Below are 17,741 nucleotides of genomic sequence, written 5' to 3' on the forward strand. Positions count from 1 at the left end.
AGGTCTGCGCGGGTCGGATTTTTCAGTCCCGCTCCCGCCCGCGCCCGCATTGTGCAGTCACGCTCCCGCCCGCAAAGAATTATGCTTTTCAGTCCCGCTCCCGCCCACAAAAAAATTATGATTTTCAGTCCCGCTCCCGCCTGCCATATTTTGTCCCGCTCCCGCCCGCAAATCCCGCATAATGCAGACGTTCGCGTTATTTCTCAGGAAAGTTCTTGTCTTGACACAGCGTGATGGTGCCCCGCCCCCTACTTTGAGTGGATTTGAGCATAAATATCTATAGCTCACGTTCACATTTATTATTATTTACCTTTTTCTGAATTCAGCATGTAGTGTCTCTAATAATAATAATAATAATAATAATTAGTGCTGTCAAGCGATTAAAATATTTAATCGCGAATCGCACATTTTTATCACATGAGAAACCATTGTAATTCTCTAATCAGCATAAAAAAGTGAATGGGCTTGCTTTGTACCAAGGGTGGTGTTGTGTTTTTTTTTTATTATTGCAAAGCAGAGCTAGCAAGAGGAGTGAACTTCACTCCTCTTCCACTTCACTCAGTGAAGTGATTTACTGTTTGAGTTAGTCTACAGCTCTATCAGAGAGACACTGTAGGTTACACAGTGACGGTAGGCTTGACATGCTTGATTATAATATAAAGTACACTATTATATTAACTTTAAGTTGTTCGTTGATAAATATTGCATTGAATCTGATCTTCACTGTTTCATCTCACTTAACACATTTCGTACTTTTACACTTTTTCTGCCTGTTGATGCGTCGCGCTGTCCAATCAGAGGCGGCCAAATTTGCATATTACAGGAAGGATTTCTGGGATAGCATTGAGTTTACAGACACTGTCTTCTTAAAACTGAATAAATATTTAAAAAGAGCCAAATGATCCAGTCTTTTGAATGGCTCTTTTCAAAGAACGGATCACAAAGATGCAGATCCCATCAAAGAGCCATAAATCCCATCTCTACTAGTTTCAAAAGCTTATGAAAAACCTACATCATGTCACAGAGCGTTAATCTCGCGATAAAAAAATTATCGCCGTTAAAATTGAGTCAAGTTAACGCGATAATAACGCGACATTTTTTACAGCACTAATAATAATAATAATAATAATAATAATAACAACAACAACTTTTGAAGCACTGTGAGATTCAGTAAAGGAGCTCTGCTCTTCTGCCATGATCGGAGATCTCAAACACGGAAGAGGAAAAGAATCGAGAAACGAACGAGAGATATTTATCCTCTCCTGGATCAGAATCAGAATTCTGATGACCAGCTCATCTAAGGTGTCACTGAGGCATCATGTTAGTGTGGGTCATTGGAGGCTGGGTGTGAACTGAGAGTCATTAGAGTGATCAAAGGATTTCCTGTTAGGCAAGGCAAGTGATCAATGGCAAATTTAAGATGCCATTCCTCACTCAATCTGGCAATCTGACTCTCTCTGCAAATTTAGGCATCTTAAAATGTTTTTATTAATGGCAAATAAAATATCCAGCACAAATTATATATGATAGACATAAATTAATGATTTATAAATTTTATTTCAAACACGTTTTTAGTTAGCGGGACTGCAGCTTATCACGGCTCCCGCCCACGCCGCATATGTGCACTCCCGCATGCGCATATGTGCACTTCCGGTCCTGCCCGAGCCCGCAATGAGCTTTCAAAATTTGTCCCGCGCCGCACTGCTTTGCAGCGGGTCCCGCGAGTCCCGCGAGACTCCCGCGGGAGTGCAGGGCTCTAACGTTTAGTCAACCAGTCTTTGATCGAAGCCATAATGATAATAGACTAGGTCAAACTTTTGTGATTAAAATCAGTCGGCTTTGTCCGTCTGGTGGGGAACAACATCGGCAGCCAATGAGATCGCTTATAATGAATCTGAAAATTCCGGGATGTCTGAAGTTTTCTTTCGATATTTTTATTGGACGGTTTGAACATGTGATCTTGACATAGCCAACAGATTACAGTTTGTTTACATCATGCCACACGGACATATTACTTTGACAGAATCAACACAAACACTGGAAAAAAGACCACTTGTTTAACACAAATATCAATCAATATGTAAATGGATCTGTTATTTGGTCTCCTATGTATCTAGTTACTTGTGGGTAGGAAATTTAACGTATCGGTATAAATCTAAGCGTATCGGATTTTAACTAAAGCAACTAAGCATATCGGCAGGCAGAGCAAGCGTATCGGGCCTGATACAGTAAAATGCTTTGGGGAAAACCATGAGTATCCTTCAGGGAGTAAAGAGCTGGTCCAGTGTTCCATAGCCAGGATGAAAGCTGCATTGTTCTTCCTGAATTTGAGGTTTGATTAATGGATGAATCCTCCTTTCCAGTACCCTGGCATAGACCTTCCCATGAAGGTTGAAGAGTGTGAGCCCCATAAAGTTGGAGCACACCCTCCAGTCCCCCTTCAAAAAGATGGGAATCACCATCACAGTCTGCCAGTCCAGACTAACCTCCACACAATGTTGAAGAGGCATGTCAACCAAGACAGCCCAACAACATCCAAAGCCTTCAGGAACTCAGGACGAATCTCATTCTCTAACAAAGCCCTGCCACTGAAGTGTTTTTTTTTTAACTACCGCAACAACCTCAGCTCTAGTTGTGAGCAAGTCCTCCTGAGTCCTTCAACTCTGCCTCCTCTATGGAAGGCATGTCAGGTGGGTTCAGGAGATGCTCAAAAGTATTCCTTCCACTGCCTGACTATATCCCCAGCTGAGGTCAACAGCACTCTATCCCTCCTGTAAACAGCACAGGCAAAGCACCGATTTCCCCTCCTGAGTAACCTGATGGTTTGCCAGAATCTCTTCAAGACCGACTGAAATTCTTTTTCTATGGCCTCACCAAACTCCTCCCAAAACTGCTGCAGCCACGCTCCACTTGGCCTGTCGGTACCTGTCAGCCACTTCAGGAGTTCCACAAGCCAACCAGGTTTGGAAGACGACCTTCAGCTTGATGACTCCCCTTAACTGCTGAGATTCCACCATGACTGGCACCAACAACCTTGCGACTACAGCTCCATACAGCCATTTCAGCAACAGAGGCATGGAAAATGGTCCATTTGGACTCAATGTCTCCAGCCTCCCTCAGAATGCAGGAGAAGTATGCTGGAGGTGCAAGTTGAAGACCTCTCTGACAGGGGGCTCTGCTAAACATTCCCAGCACACCCACACTATATGTTTGGGTTTGCCAGGTCTGTCCAGCATCTTCCCCCACCATCTAATCCAACTCACTACCAGGTGGTAATCAGTTGACAGCTCAGTTCCTTTCTTCACCCCAGTGTCCAAGACACATCACCACAGGTCTGACGATACAATTACAAATGGTCATAGACCTTTGACCTAGAGTGCTCTGGTATGAAGTGTACTTATGAACACCCTTGTGCTCAAACATAGTGTTCGTTATGGACAGACCATGCCTAGCACAGAAGTCCAATAACAGAGCACCACTTGGGTTCAGATCAGATGGGCCATTCTTACCAATCACACCCTTCCAGGTTTCACTATCATTGCCCCCCCCATGACAGACTTCTGAATCACTCTTTGTCTGGTCCATCACCTAGAACCAGTTTGCCTAAGTTAGCAGAAGCTAAGTTGTCAAGGCAATCACCCTTGGTAGGGTCTCCCAAGGTATATACTTGGGCGGCACGGTGGTGTAATGGTTAGCACGGTCGTCTCACAGCAAGAAGGTTCCGGGTTCGAACCCAGCGGCTGGCGAGGGCCTTTCTGTGTGGAGTTTGCATGTTCTCCCCGTGTCTCCGGGTGCTCCGGTTTCCCCCACAATCCAAAGACATGCAGTTAGGTTGACGTGGGGCGGCCTTGGGCTGAGGTGCCCTTGAGCAAGGTACCTGAGCCCTGACTGCTCCCCGGGCGCTTTCGTGTGGCTGCCCACTGCTCTGAGTGTGTTTATGTGTTTTCACTGCTTCAGATGGGTTAAATGCAGAGGATGAATTTCACTGTGCTTGAAGTGTGCATGTGACGAATAATGAATAAAGGTTTCTTATACTGTATCTACTGTATATTCAGAGCATTAACTTAGCTAATTTAATAACTAGCTACAGTGAATTAATCTCACTGAATTCCTCTTTACAACTACCAGAAGCAATTGAACCTTTGTTAAAAATGAGAAATTTCTCCCTTATTATTGGCTACGTACCAAAATCTTTTAAAGTAGCAACTATCAAACCAGTAATTGACATCACTGTACTTGAGCCATAGGCACCTAGAAGTAAGCTAAATTATGTAGCAATTCATGATGGCTCTTCAGTTACATCATGAGCAGTAGCAAAAAAAAAAAAAAAAAACTACCGTAAAGCTGTTGTCATGATGTGTATTGTTAAATTGTGTATTTTAAAATAATTTGAAAAAAACTGAATTAAACTGAAAGTGGCCTAAAGCACTGTGATTTGTATAGATTCTATATGACTAAAGCTATTATTATTATTAAAAGACATTTCTTATGTAAGATTATAATTAGTCATTAGTAATTTTAATCTTGGCTTGAGCAAACACAAGGTTTAAATTATACAAACCAATTTCCAAAGCCACAGTCCATGACTGCCTCTAGAAGAGCCATCTCCTCTTGGGCTGTCCAGCCAGGCTCCAGTATAGGAAAATCTGATGTCTAGAAAAAAACAGAAACATAAGCGAGGTCTACAGAAATGTTATCTAAACCGTTACATACAAAGTGATCCATGATGTTTCATACAACACTAAATTCAACACCTGAGTGCTCTCACTCAAAAATAATTATATTACTACTGCAGTGAAGAACAGCTACAGGGAATGATTAGTTTAAAAAAAAAAAATCCATAATGATTACCTCAGTCTCTTAATTTCTTGCAGTGTATCATATGGCCCTTTTCCACTACCCTTTTTCAGCTCACTTCAGCCCAACACGGCTCGCGTTTCGACTACCTCAGAACAGCACGACTCAGCTCGCTTCAGCCCTGCTTAGCACCCAAAACTCGCATGGTTTTGGAGTAGGGCTGAAGCGAGCCAAACCGAGCTGAGTGAGGCTGGGGGCGTGAGCAGACACTCCCCTGTGCACTTATTGGTGAGGAGTGTCCTCACATGCCCACACATGCCCCACGAGCACGCTGGGATCTGTAAACACCGCAAACCCGGAAGAAGAATTACGAATTACGAGAATTTCTGAAGCCTTATGCGTCTCGCCTCATCTATACGCTCTTGCCAGTATCTGTTGGCGTTGTCTGTGACAACAAGCCACAGCACCAAGACCAGCAACACTAACGACTCCATGTCCTCCATGTTTATTGTTTACTATCCGGGTCGTGAGACTACCGCTTAAAAGGTCACTGATGTCACTGTTTGCGCCGCTTAACGACATCACGTGACGTCCACCCACTTTCGCTAACTCCACCCAATGTGTCCACCCACTTCCAGCCAGCACGGTTCAGCGCGGTTGTAGTCGAAATGCAACTCCAATAGCCCCGCTCAGCTCGACTCAGCACGGCACAGCCGCGTTTGTAGTGGAAAAGCGGCAATAGTGTTGTTAGACATTATAAAACAGTAGACCTTTTCAACTTTATAGCATGTAAAAATTAATAGGAGTACAAATTAAGCATAATAAACATTTAATATACTACACCTGATTTTTACAACATTTATTACAGAATTGTTACTTCCTGGATCTCTCTCACTCTCTCTCACTGTAACAGGTGGGGTCATGGTTTAGAATGGGTCTTCACTTGACGGATGACCAACAGGGGTAATGAGTCGCATGGCACACCTGAGCCCAGTTTTCCCAAGTACAAACCCCATTTCCAGAAAAGTTGGGATATTTTCATTTTGAATGTGTTGCAGGTATCAAATTCTAACTTCATTTATATTTACAAAATACAATTAAGTTGGTCAGTAAAACTATTGAAAATCTTTTCTTTGCACTTTTCTCAGTTAAATAAAGGTTCACGTGAATTAATAAAATCACAGGTTTTTTGTTTTTATTGCATTTTGGACAATATCCCAAAAAAACTTTCTGAGAAATGGGGTTTGTATTATTTCTACCAGGGCGGCACGGTGGTGTAGTGGTTAGCACTGTCGCCTCACAGCAAGAAGGTCCTGGGTTCGAGCCCCGGGGCCGGCGAGGGCCTTTCTGTGTGGAGTTTGCATGTTCTCCCCGTGTCCGCGTGGGTTTCCTCCGGGTGCTCCGGTTTCCCCCACAGTCCAAAGACATGCAGGTTAGGTTAACTGGTGACTCTAAATTGACCGTAGGTGTGAATGTGAGTGTGAATGGTTGTCTGTGTCTATGTGTCAGCCCTGTGATGACCTGGCGACTTGTCCAGGGTGTACCCCGCCTTTCGCCCGTAGTCAGCTGGGATAGGCTCCAGCTTGCCTGCGACCCTGTAGAAGGATAAAAGCGGCTAGAGATGAGATGAGATTATTTCTACCATTTCAAGAGAACAGACAACAGAGCCAAATAAGACTACTAGAGCAGCGGCTACAATTATAGACACCTTAACGATCTTTTGGCCATTGCAAAAGTGGAAAAGACTTTCAATACATAAATTGTGCATGAATAATTACGCACATTTCCACTGGGGGGAAAAAAAAAAGTTGATTCCTGATTGCTTAGCGTATCAGATCACGTGACACCGTTCCACAATTATCGACACCTTTGTCCACAGTTATCGACACCATTCCACAATTATCAACATCCAGATGATTATTTATAACTGATGTTTAACCTGCATCAGAAAATCTTTGTTCCACCTTCTAAGTATTTTCGTAGATCACATTTTGTTAATCATTCATTGTTGTTGGTATTAATTTCTAGTTTTGTAGTTTACCAATAAATATCAACAGGCAATCGACACTGTAACCACATGAAAATCCAGGTCAAAGGCCGCATGCCATTCCTCGAACCAAAATATAAAATGTCTACTGATATTGTAATATTTGGTAGATATTTACAACAAACTGCAAAAATATTTTCTGAATGGAATAGAAAAATCTGAATATTTCAAGCATGTAAATCAAGCATGTATGCTAGGAATTTAATTCTGGTCAAATTCTATTGATTGCAACAGGATTCCAAATACTCTATAAACATTCCATTCTGTTATGAATCAGAAAAAAAAATTATTATAAAGCACGGCACTTATTTATTCAAGTACTTCATTGACTTCAACGTTACACAAAGATCAATACATAATAGTTGTAAATGTCACTTAATTCCACAGGGTGTCGATAATGGTGGACACCGGTGAAAGTGATCACTATCATCGACACCTCATGTGACTTCTCAAACCTGCGTTCAGATACAAAATGGCGACTGTCAAATGAAAGCATGAGAAATAAAGTAGGTTTCGACAAGGAGATCATGAAATATCTGTGAATTTGATCAGTAAAAACTAGTGCTGTCAAGCGATTTAAATATTTAATCGCGATTAATGTCGCGACTGTCATAGTTAACTCGTGATTAATCGCAATTTAATCGCATATTTTTGTCACATGAAAAACCATTGTAATTCTCTTATCAGCATAAAAAAGTGAATGGGCTTGCTCACCGTTCGAACTACAGGGTACACGGGGGATCCGAGATCCCCTGAAACAGACATGAGATCCCTTGAAAACATGATTTGGGAAATGTTGGGGGGGTCTCTAAAATATTGGCAAAATGATGTTTATTGACATAGCAATCGTGTGTAACGGGAAGCATTTGCATATCCGAAGTGAGCGCGCGATGGAGAGCCGCGCTCTGAGACAAGTGCAAGCACCCCCCCAAGGGAAAAAAAGGGACCCCCCGAAAATATCGGCATAGTTCGAACACTGGTTGTACCAATGTTTTTTTTTTTATTGCAGAGCATAACACATCTTGTCACAGCCACTGCAAAGTGGGGCTGGAGCCGCCGATGGGAAAACGATACCTAAGCCGAGCACCGTGGCTCTTTGGGGGAGGGCAGAGGACTCTGGCTGTGCGGGGCATGGCATTACAGTCTAGCTGCTATCGTTTTTCTAAGCAAAGTCTCTGTTCCAAGTTCCTGGCAGTTTCAAAAGCTTATGAAAAACCTACATCATGTCACAGAGCGTTAATCTCGCGATAAAAAAATTATCGCCGTTAAAATTGAGTCAAGTTAATGCGTTAATAACGCAACATTTTTGACAGCACTAGTAAAAACATGTCCATGATCTTTCCACCATGCTTACCTGTGATGATAATGTACGGGTTTTCCTCAAATTGCTGATCGTGCTTAAAAAAAAAAAATCCATCTCAGGTAGCGAACTGTGTCATCAGACGACAAGATTAAAGGGCGAGGGGGGTCTTCCGGTTGATTAATTGACCAATAATCACTGTTGGAACTGAAACTCATCTTTGTAAATTTGTTTTTTATTGGTAAATCTGAAAAGGTGTTGATAATTATGGACTGTCCACAATTGTAGCCGCTCTAGTTACTGAGAAGCTTTTCTTTTACATATTTCTCTCTGTCTGGCATTATTTCAGCAGATCTTTTTACTTACCATGATCTCATATTTGTGGTCACTCTGGTGCTTTTTATACTCATACCCCCTAGTGAAGCACTGTAACAAGAAAAACAAGATAAGCTATATTGACACTGTACAGGTGAAACAAAAGTGCAAGGCATGACGATAGCGTGTAAGGTGCTGGGTCACCTGGAGGCAGAGGACAAAGGGTGAGGGTCCACATTCAGCACACTTTACATAGGGCTCCACCAGGTATGATGAACAACCCCGACAAGGAGGCTTGTCAAAAGGATCATCTACCAGGGGAAAAAAAAAAAAAGATTTTCAGTAAAAAATATTTGTTTACAGTCCATTACCTTTTGTTCAAGAAGCTCTTAGCATTGAAGATGTTATGCTGTACTTGTTGAGCTTTGTGACAATAAGACAAAACCCAAACACACACAGTACTGTTGCAAATATGGTTACGTAAACAAAAACAAGCAATGTTAGTTGCACTGGCAGATCAACATAAACACCACTTGATGAGTGGGGACCCCAAACAACATAATAAATCTGCATCCCACATGCGTGTTTCTCCAGTACAATGTTTCTCCTTTATTTCTGAAGCGGGATGTGATTTGCTGCTCAGAACTGATAGCATGCTCCCATTGGCCAGCACGCGGCACGGCAACCAACCATAGTCCTTGTTTCATACTACAGCCAGGTTCAGCTGGAGCAATAGAATAAAGGTCGGCCTCCGCAACCAACTTAGTATCTGTACACTGGACTGCTTTGTTCATCTAAGCTATACCAAGATAGCAACTGAGCACTTCCCATTTGAGGAAGTCTGAACTTTTCATTCAACCTCATCTGAGGTGTGTGTGAAATCTCTAATAAGAGATGTCCAGAAGCACCGGCGGTTTTCTCCAGCTACACAGACGGTCTGTGCCGGCTACTCGAACCCAAGAGAGGGGGAAAGAAAAAAAACAAAACCTTGCCCTTCAATGTTCAAGCAATTTGTATCATCTCTGCTGCCCATAATTTGCTGCAAATCCAATTATTTCACCATGAAATTGTCTTTGATTCAGGCCATGACCAGAAGCGACACTGTATTTGTTGATCGATTCTTGTGCTCTGATTGGCTGAGCTGGACCGTGTGACCACACCGTAACGTATGTAGTTACGTTACAGAGTCAGGCAGTGTACTACAGAGGGAAACTGTGAAAGCCAAGCACACACACATTCGGAGGGAACGTTGTACATATTCTGCAAGTATTTTACAGGGAAATGGTTAGTAATTTATTAACTGAGAGTGCACCAGAAGTCATGTAAATTTCAATTTTTTTTGGGGGGGGGGCATGCCCACAGACCCTCCCCAGCATTAGCACATTAGCATTAGTCATCCACTTGAGATTTTCTGGAGAACCCTGTCTAATGTTTACACACACGCTCAAAATGTAAAGGTTAGCTTGTGTGGTTGGGACAGCCATTAACAATTTACCACACCATGCTACAATAATTAGGACTGAGCACTGCAGAATTAGGCACAAAGGCTACATGTGCAATAAAATGGCATAAAAAATAATTTTCTTGAAATGATTTGAGCTGACTGATTCCTTTTTCAGAAATTCACTACCTAAAACACCTGATTTTAAGAGCTTCTCCAAACAGCATTTTCATGCCAAGGTTGCACCAAAGGGCCCCAATTTTGCTTCAATATTTAAAAATTTCCCAGGGGACAATTTCCCCAGACCCCCCTAGCAGTTCTTCACTCGGCTATCAGACACCCTTCTCTCGATTTCTAGATAATACCCTGGTGGTTGGTCCTGTGGTGGTTTACTTTCTTTTTTGGACAGGGTACACAGGATTGACACATTAATCATGCCAACATTCCCATGTATTTATGAAACAAATGAAATTAAGCAGACTGAGCTACAGTCTATAATTTTACATCTACAAAGTGAGCTACACTAATAGCTAAGGTGCCTGATAAAGTTAGTTTGAACACCTACTAAAAGGTGTTCAATTTTATTATAGCTTGTGGTCTCAGATTGATGTCTGTACATTTTAGTGTAAACGTGAACACAAATGAACTCCGACGACTCTAAAATCATCCACAAATGAACTGTAGTCAGACCATCCCTTGAGATGGTCAGAGCATGGTTTGGTTGTTTGTCCACTTGATTTGTCTTGTGAAAACACAGTGGTTCCAGAGACAGTAAAATAATTACTATATACAGTACCGTGCAAAATTCTTTGGCACCCTACTTTTTTTTCATACAAACTTTGTTATAGATTTCTATTTTATGACTTCTACATTATCGAGTCGGTACAAAAACATTTCAGAGTCCAAACATTTGTTTTCCAGCACAAAATTAAATGTTACAGAAAAAAAAAAGTTTGCATCTGAGCAGCATATTCCATAAGAGAGTTCTTTTCAGCATAAAAAAGAAAACATAAGGCTACTGGATTTTGGTGCAAAATGAAGAAGCAAGCAAGCGTGACAAAGTGTCCAGAAGAACTGTGGCTGGTTCTGTAAAATGCTCAGTAAAACCTACAGCTCTTTTCCGCATAAAACTGCACTCACTGGACCTCAGACTAGTGTGTGTGTGTGTGTATATATATATATATATATATATATATATATATATTTTAAAGCAAAAGGGTCATCTTGCACCAAATATTGACTTTGTTTCATTTATTATGGCTTAATGCTGTTTAAAGTTTTTTTTTTTTTATGTTGAAACATGTAATTAGGGCGGCACGGTGGTGTAGTGGTTAGCGCTGTCGCCTCACAGCAAGAAGGTCCTGGGTTCGAGCCCCGTGGCCGGCGAAGGCCTTTCTGTGCGGAGTTTGCATGTTCTCCCCGTGTCCGCGTGGGTTTCCTCCGGGTGCTCCGGTTTCCCCCACAGTCCAAAGACATGCAGGTTAGGTTAACTGGTGACTCTAAATTGACCGTAGGTGTGAGTGTGAATGGTTGTCTGTGTGTCAGCCCTGTGATGACCTGGCGACTTGTCCAGGGTGTACCCCGCCTTTCGCCCGTAGTCAGCTGGGATAGGCTCCAGCTTGCCTGCGACCCTGTAGAACAGGATAAAGCGGCTACAGATAATGAGATGTAATTATTTTTTCAGCCATTTTTGGTCTACAGCATTTGTTTACATGTCTCAGACTTTTGCTCAGGGCTGTAGATTAATTCGGTCTATGACATGAGGATGGGTTGGTTGCTTTTGATGGTTTGCAACAAAAGGCCCTTTTCCTTGTTATCCCGCCCCCCCCCAGATGCTGCTTCTATTTCTCAATTCTGCTTTTTTGCTCTCCATTTTTCATCCACAACCAAACGACAGCATAAGATAACCAAATGAACAACGATATCCAGAATTCAGTGTTCCTCAGCGAGGCTGTGCGTGTGAACTGCAACATGCCGCCTGAGAGCTCAAATATCCAGAAACTAAACTGGACTCCCACCAAACCCCCTGAAGTCATTCATTTGCAACTAGTTCACTTTCCGGACCACGTTAACAGGACCCAATAGGGTTCATTAACCCTTTGATGTAAAACATGGGTCAAAAGTGACCCGGCTGAGTTTTTATCTTCTATATCTTTGCAATAAATTAATTCCATCATTCAGTATTCAAGGTATTCCTCAATTAACTTGTTTTTGATCATCATACATCCTTATTTTATTTTTTTCCTTTCTTACTTTTTGAATAAAAACCCTTTTTGTATCACTACCCTTCTAATACACAACATGGGTCAAAAACAACCTGCATTCATTTTCCAGGTTATTTCATGTATGGCTGAGTGTTTCTATGATATACCTTTGAAATAAATTCATTTTGTCATTTACTTTTCCAAATATGCAGTAAATATCTTGTTTTTGTTTAGCACAAATCATCATTTTTATTTTTCCTTTCTTAAGTTATGAACAAGCACAGGTTTTGTAATTCTACATCAAGTTTACACACATGGGTCAGAAACGACCCGCATGCATTTACTACAGCGTTTGGTGGGAACTGTGAATTGTGCTTGTGTCAGACATTTCACAGCTCAGCACAGCGCCCTTTGCCCATCTAATACATGGAAGTAATGTTTTTCAATTGTTCTAACATTACCTTAGAAAAAAATTGATTATGTTTAGGTTACCTTGAGAGTGAGTAGATTACTTGTCAGAAAGTTACAAGTAATTACTATTAGCTACCGAGCTGTTGACATATTCTACTTTAGTTAGCAAATTTTATTGTAGTTGGCTTAGCTAACTACATAGTTAATAAATAAATAACTGGCCCCATTCACTGCTAAAGTAATTACTTGAAACAAATTATTATTATAGCATTAAGACATTTAATTTTAAATCACACTTGGATGACCCATGTGTAGTAATATAAAAAGTATTTTTGTTCATAAAGTAGGAAAGAAAAAATTAAAATTAATGATTTGTGGTAATTAAAAACAAGATATTTAAAGAATACTTGGAATATTCAATCATAAAATAATTTGATTTCAAAAGATAGAGCAAAGAAAAACTCAGTCAGCGTGAAATAACCTGGAAAATGAACGCGGGTCATTTTTGACCCATGTTGTGCATTAGAAGGGGTGTGCATATGTTTTGCATCAAAGGGTTAATAAATGCAAAACACAAAAAAGGTAAACATAACACACTGACCACCTTTGCATCCAACAGGCAGACTGAGGCTTTTCCTAAGTTTGTGTTCAGGCAATTCGCAGAACATTCAGAGGCATGAGTCAAAGCAAGTCATGTAACTGAACACAGCGGCTAACGCTAACCCCAATGATTCACAAACGACTCCTAATGCTATATGTAGTATATATATAGTGGTGTATATAGTTAAATACCTTCATTTTAATATCATATGTAATACACTTGTATTTTCAGTAGGGGCAATTCGGGAATAAATGTCAGTGAACATGCGAGCTGGTTAAATAAAGCTCTTCACCTTAGCCGCCGGTGATAACTGCTAGCTAACTAGCTAGCTTCCCTACACTGGGGGTTAGCTTAACCAGCAATTAATTTATATTTACTTACTTCCAAAAGATGTCAGGCGATCCATATTTTGTTGCCAGTGAAAATGCTTAGTTTACGGATGTTTATTCAGCAGCTAACTCCTTTGTTTTGGTTTTTTATACTCAGCTGCATTATCTTGCAGCTAACCTTAGCGCTAGTCTAATGGAGCTCGCGTAAAAGTGAAGTAGCACATTTAAAATAAAACAGCGAAAGCATATGTACATTCTACAGTCATTTATTAACTCCTAAAACATTAAACACACTCCAACTACTGCCACCCACATGACTAACGAGAGAAAGAAACCCTTTCAGGTATGAAACTGTGATGCAGGAAAGCAACAGCGCCCCTTCTTCTTCTTCAGGATATAATGGCGGATTGGACACCATCCGGTGTATTACCGCCACCTACAGGATAATTAAGTCCACTACTAGTCCATCAGTCTCTTACGCTACGTTCACACTGCAAGGCTTAATGCTCAATTCCGATTTTTTTGTGAGGTCGTTCACATTAACAAATATATGCGACTTGTATGTGATCCTCAGTATGAACGAAAAGCGACCTAAAAGTGTTCCGCATGCGCATTGCAGGATACGACGACGTCACACGCAGTGAGCATGGCCAGTGTTTACGGAAGTAAAACCGTCCGGTTGCGGTATGACCCATCCAATCTAGCTTGAATAGCTGTATCCCCCCAAATGGAAATCAGCTCCCTAACCTCTGCGTCCTTCCATTGAGAAGATTCAGAACCTTCACAGCCCGAAGCATCCCTCGCATTGATGTCATGCGCCATGTTGTTGTAACTTTTTTTGAGAGACCCGCCGCCTACTTCAGCGCAGAATAGTGACGTTTGTGGCTTGTTGATGACGTGTAAGTCGGATGAATGCGACCTGGCGGTTCAGACTGAAGTCGCATATGAAAAGAGCGGATAGGAATCGGAATTAGGACCACATATCCAAATGGCCTGGGTCGGATTTGAAAAAAATCGGATCTGTGTCGTTCATATTGTCAATAAAAGATCGGATACAGGTCACATATGGGCGAAAAGATCGGATTTGAGTCACTTCAGCCTGCAGTGTGAACGTAGCCTTAGATTCTGGCGTAAAGGCAGTGGCGATTCTAGGGTCTAGTGGGGCCCCAATCAGAAATTCATTGGGGGGCCCCACCACCGCCCGCCCACAACAAAAAAAAACAACATAAATAAAGTATGGTCATGCTAGCGCGAGTGAAACAAGACTAGCACCATTTGCACTACATCATTCATTATCAACGGTAGGGAAAAATACTATTGTCTCTGTTCATTATTATTGCTAGTGACTTACCACCATCTTGCTTTCTTCTCCCCTCATCTTCTTTTTTCTTCTTTCTTTTTTCACTCCCGGATGGATAGTTTCTCTTCATAATAATTTAGCCATGGAGGTCTACCAACCAATATGTGCACGTTAATAGCCTACAGGGTTTCCGATTTGTGCAAACATGTGGTTGCACGCGCAGGAAGGGATCCCTCTGCAGACTGCAAGCGCTGATTGCTTGAAGACTTTTGTCACTCAAAAATGTGGTCACACAATTGGCTGCTTAGCATTTTGTTCCTCCCAACAGCTTATTGTAAACGGGAAACCCGTGAGAGTCAGACTCAGCGAATGACTTTTCAAAACGCAAATTTCGATTCTTCTTCACTCTCGACTCGCAAATTTCTCTATCAACTGCTGTGCAAATTTCGACTCTCTGTCGCCACCTGGTGGGGGCCCCAAGCAGCTGATTGGCTTGCCTGGTGAGAAAAATCGCCTCTGCGTAAAGGCCAGAGGATTTTAAAAATCTAACTAGACTGGATGCAACTTTAGAATCCTTCAGTTGAAGCAGAACAGGGAGGGGAAACAGTAGTAACACCCAAGCCGGACAAGTCGTTAAATAACGTACGTCTAGACTCACAATATTGCACACACACTAATAAAACATGAGAAACTGTCTCAGGAACTCTGCACACTTCGCATAATCCGTCTCTGTGTTTATGAATCAGATGTAACGTAGAGTTTAGGGTGCAATGCCCCAATCTGAGACGGGTCAGCACCACTTGCTGAGACCTAACTCCTGATAGAGTGCATTGTGCATTTACTGAAGGCTGGATTGAATACAAGTGTCTCCCCTTTAAATCCTTGTCCCATTGAGCTTGCCATGTCTGGAACACTTTTTCCATAAGCTGGCTCCTCAACTCAGTCCTTCCTGGACTAACTGGCAACACAACCACATCATTATTTAAATACTCTTTTGCCAGTTGGTCAACTACCTCGTTCCCCTTTATACCTATAGACCCCTTTCACATGACGTCACCGCGCCGCGAGATTTTGTTAGGCACCATATTGGAAGACCAAGTACATGCACTCACAATATAAAACAAAGTACGAGCGAGAGTAAAGTGACACGATGGATGATAATTCGGGTTATGTGAGTACATTACCAGTTGCAGAAAGGGGACGGTATGTGGAGAAACTGGCTGTGATTGATGGGTTTGACCCATATGATAAGACTCAGAAAAAATTATGTGAATCCAAGCACACAGTTTAACGCAAAAGATCGTTTATATCCCTACCTTGTCAGCTGTCAGATTTATGTTAATGGACCCGGTAAGCTGGTAAATAATATATTTTTTTTCTTTACCAAATTCTAACAGAAAACGAGAGCGCCCGAAAGGGAAAACCAAGCCGAGCCGCCTCACGGCTGTAATGCAAATTGCTTTCCTCCTCGGTATACAAGTGCGCTTCCATGGCAGGGAAAAAGAAACTACATTCTGCCGCCTATGTAGTCCCCTATTTAAACAAATAGGAGTCATTCAGGATTCAGCCATGTTTTTGCTCCGTGTTTTTACTCGACCAAAGTTATACAGTATTATGAGCTTTAAATTGCATAAATAAAACCATTTGGTGAAACTTTAAAGAAGAGATTGTACTGGTTTAAAGTTTTAACCTAACGTTTTCATGTCGACTCCAATTAATACACTAGTAGAATCGATGACTAGTTTAGTAGGCCAAAACTTTTTTCAATTTTTGACTGTACCAGCCTGAAAAAACTTGCGACAGTCAAATGGAAAAAAAGCAAGCTGGTCATGTTGTACTGGACTAATCTATGACTGATGAGTATAGTAAGTGATACTAGTACTGATACAATAAAACAGACGACTGTAATCCGGTAGGCAGCATGATTTATATTATTTCTCCGTGTCAGATACATAAGGAGGACCGGACACCAATTCTGCCATCTGTTTGCTACCCAGACATTGTAAACTATTTGTCGTTTACACCCAGTGCCTACACTGCTGATGACTTGAAAGCCTACAAAGGGCTACAGGCTTACAATTATGTTGTTAGTGGCTTGGTTCGTGACATTACAGCTGTTATTAAGAATAACCTACACATAGTTATGGCCAAGGTAATCTTATTGATATTTATCTTTTAATAATATATCTTTTCAGTTGAAAAATTAATACTTTTTGCTACTATTAAGGTATCCATAATTTAGGTTAATTTATCCAAATTATACATATGTATTTATGATATATGCCTACACATCAACTATGTTTTATTTATATAATAGGAGGGAGAGCAAGCCCCAAACCATCCTAAATTATTATTATTATTATTATTAAATTGTAGAAGTCTGGGAGGCTTGCTCCTCATACAGTTATCAACTTGAGGCCAAGTTAGCATGTTTTAAATCTGAATTTCTTGCGTTTGCTTACCTCAAAGTGTCCGCAGATCATGCACAGACTTATCCATTATATCCACAGTTTTTTGCCAAGTCTCTCACAGGTTTCTTTCAAGTCTACTGTTGGGCCAATAAATCATAAATAAAACAGCTCAGATTTGTTTGTTTAAGTCGTTTGCCACTCCACTTTATTCTCGTGGGTTCACATACCGCTGCCGTTATCACGAGTTTGTTGGTCTTCCAAAATGGCGCAGGGTCTGTTTACTTCCGGTTTCGGGTGACGTCAGTGAAAGGGGTCTTCCCGCATGACGTCACCGCGCCGCGAGATTTCGGTAGTCGCCATATTGGAAGACCAAGTACACATCTATGCAAGTACATACATACATAAAACAAACTACACCTGAAATGTAGCCAGGGCCGGTTCTGCCCTAATCTGGACCCGGGTGCAACATCGCGCAACCCCCCCCCAAAAAAAAAAAAAACACACCAGTCTAAATCAGGACAACCAGTGTTCGAACTACGGGGGTACTCGGGGGATCCGAGATCCCCTGAAACAGACATGAGATCC

General features: G+C 41.5%; 1 protein-coding gene across 2 annotated transcripts in view; it reads right to left on the bottom strand.

The window, feature by feature from the left end:
• Positions 1 to 14,890, bottom strand: part of tada2a (transcriptional adaptor 2A) — a 69,606-nt gene extending 54,716 nt beyond the window's left edge. Inside the window, exons 1-4 of one of the 2 annotated variants that reach the window (XM_060943702.1) lie at positions 14,797 to 14,890; positions 8,664 to 8,770; positions 8,511 to 8,570; positions 4,562 to 4,653 (exon numbers count right to left, since the gene is read on the bottom strand). In XM_060943702.1, coding sequence (XP_060799685.1) covers positions 4,562 to 4,653; positions 8,511 to 8,570; positions 8,664 to 8,770; positions 14,797 to 14,875 — 338 coding nt within the window. In that variant the 5' untranslated portion in view covers positions 14,876 to 14,890. Of the gene's footprint in view, positions 1 to 4,561; positions 4,654 to 8,510; positions 8,571 to 8,663; positions 8,771 to 13,497; positions 13,833 to 14,796 lie in introns of those variants that run through there. The other variant, XM_060943703.1, reaches the window with a different exon arrangement.
• Between the last annotated feature and the right edge of the window lie 2,851 nt (positions 14,891 to 17,741).

The sequence above is a fragment of the Neoarius graeffei genome, chromosome 17 (genome assembly GCF_027579695.1).
Source record: "Neoarius graeffei isolate fNeoGra1 chromosome 17, fNeoGra1.pri, whole genome shotgun sequence".
NCBI classification, from domain to species: domain Eukaryota; kingdom Metazoa; phylum Chordata; class Actinopteri; order Siluriformes; family Ariidae; genus Neoarius; species Neoarius graeffei.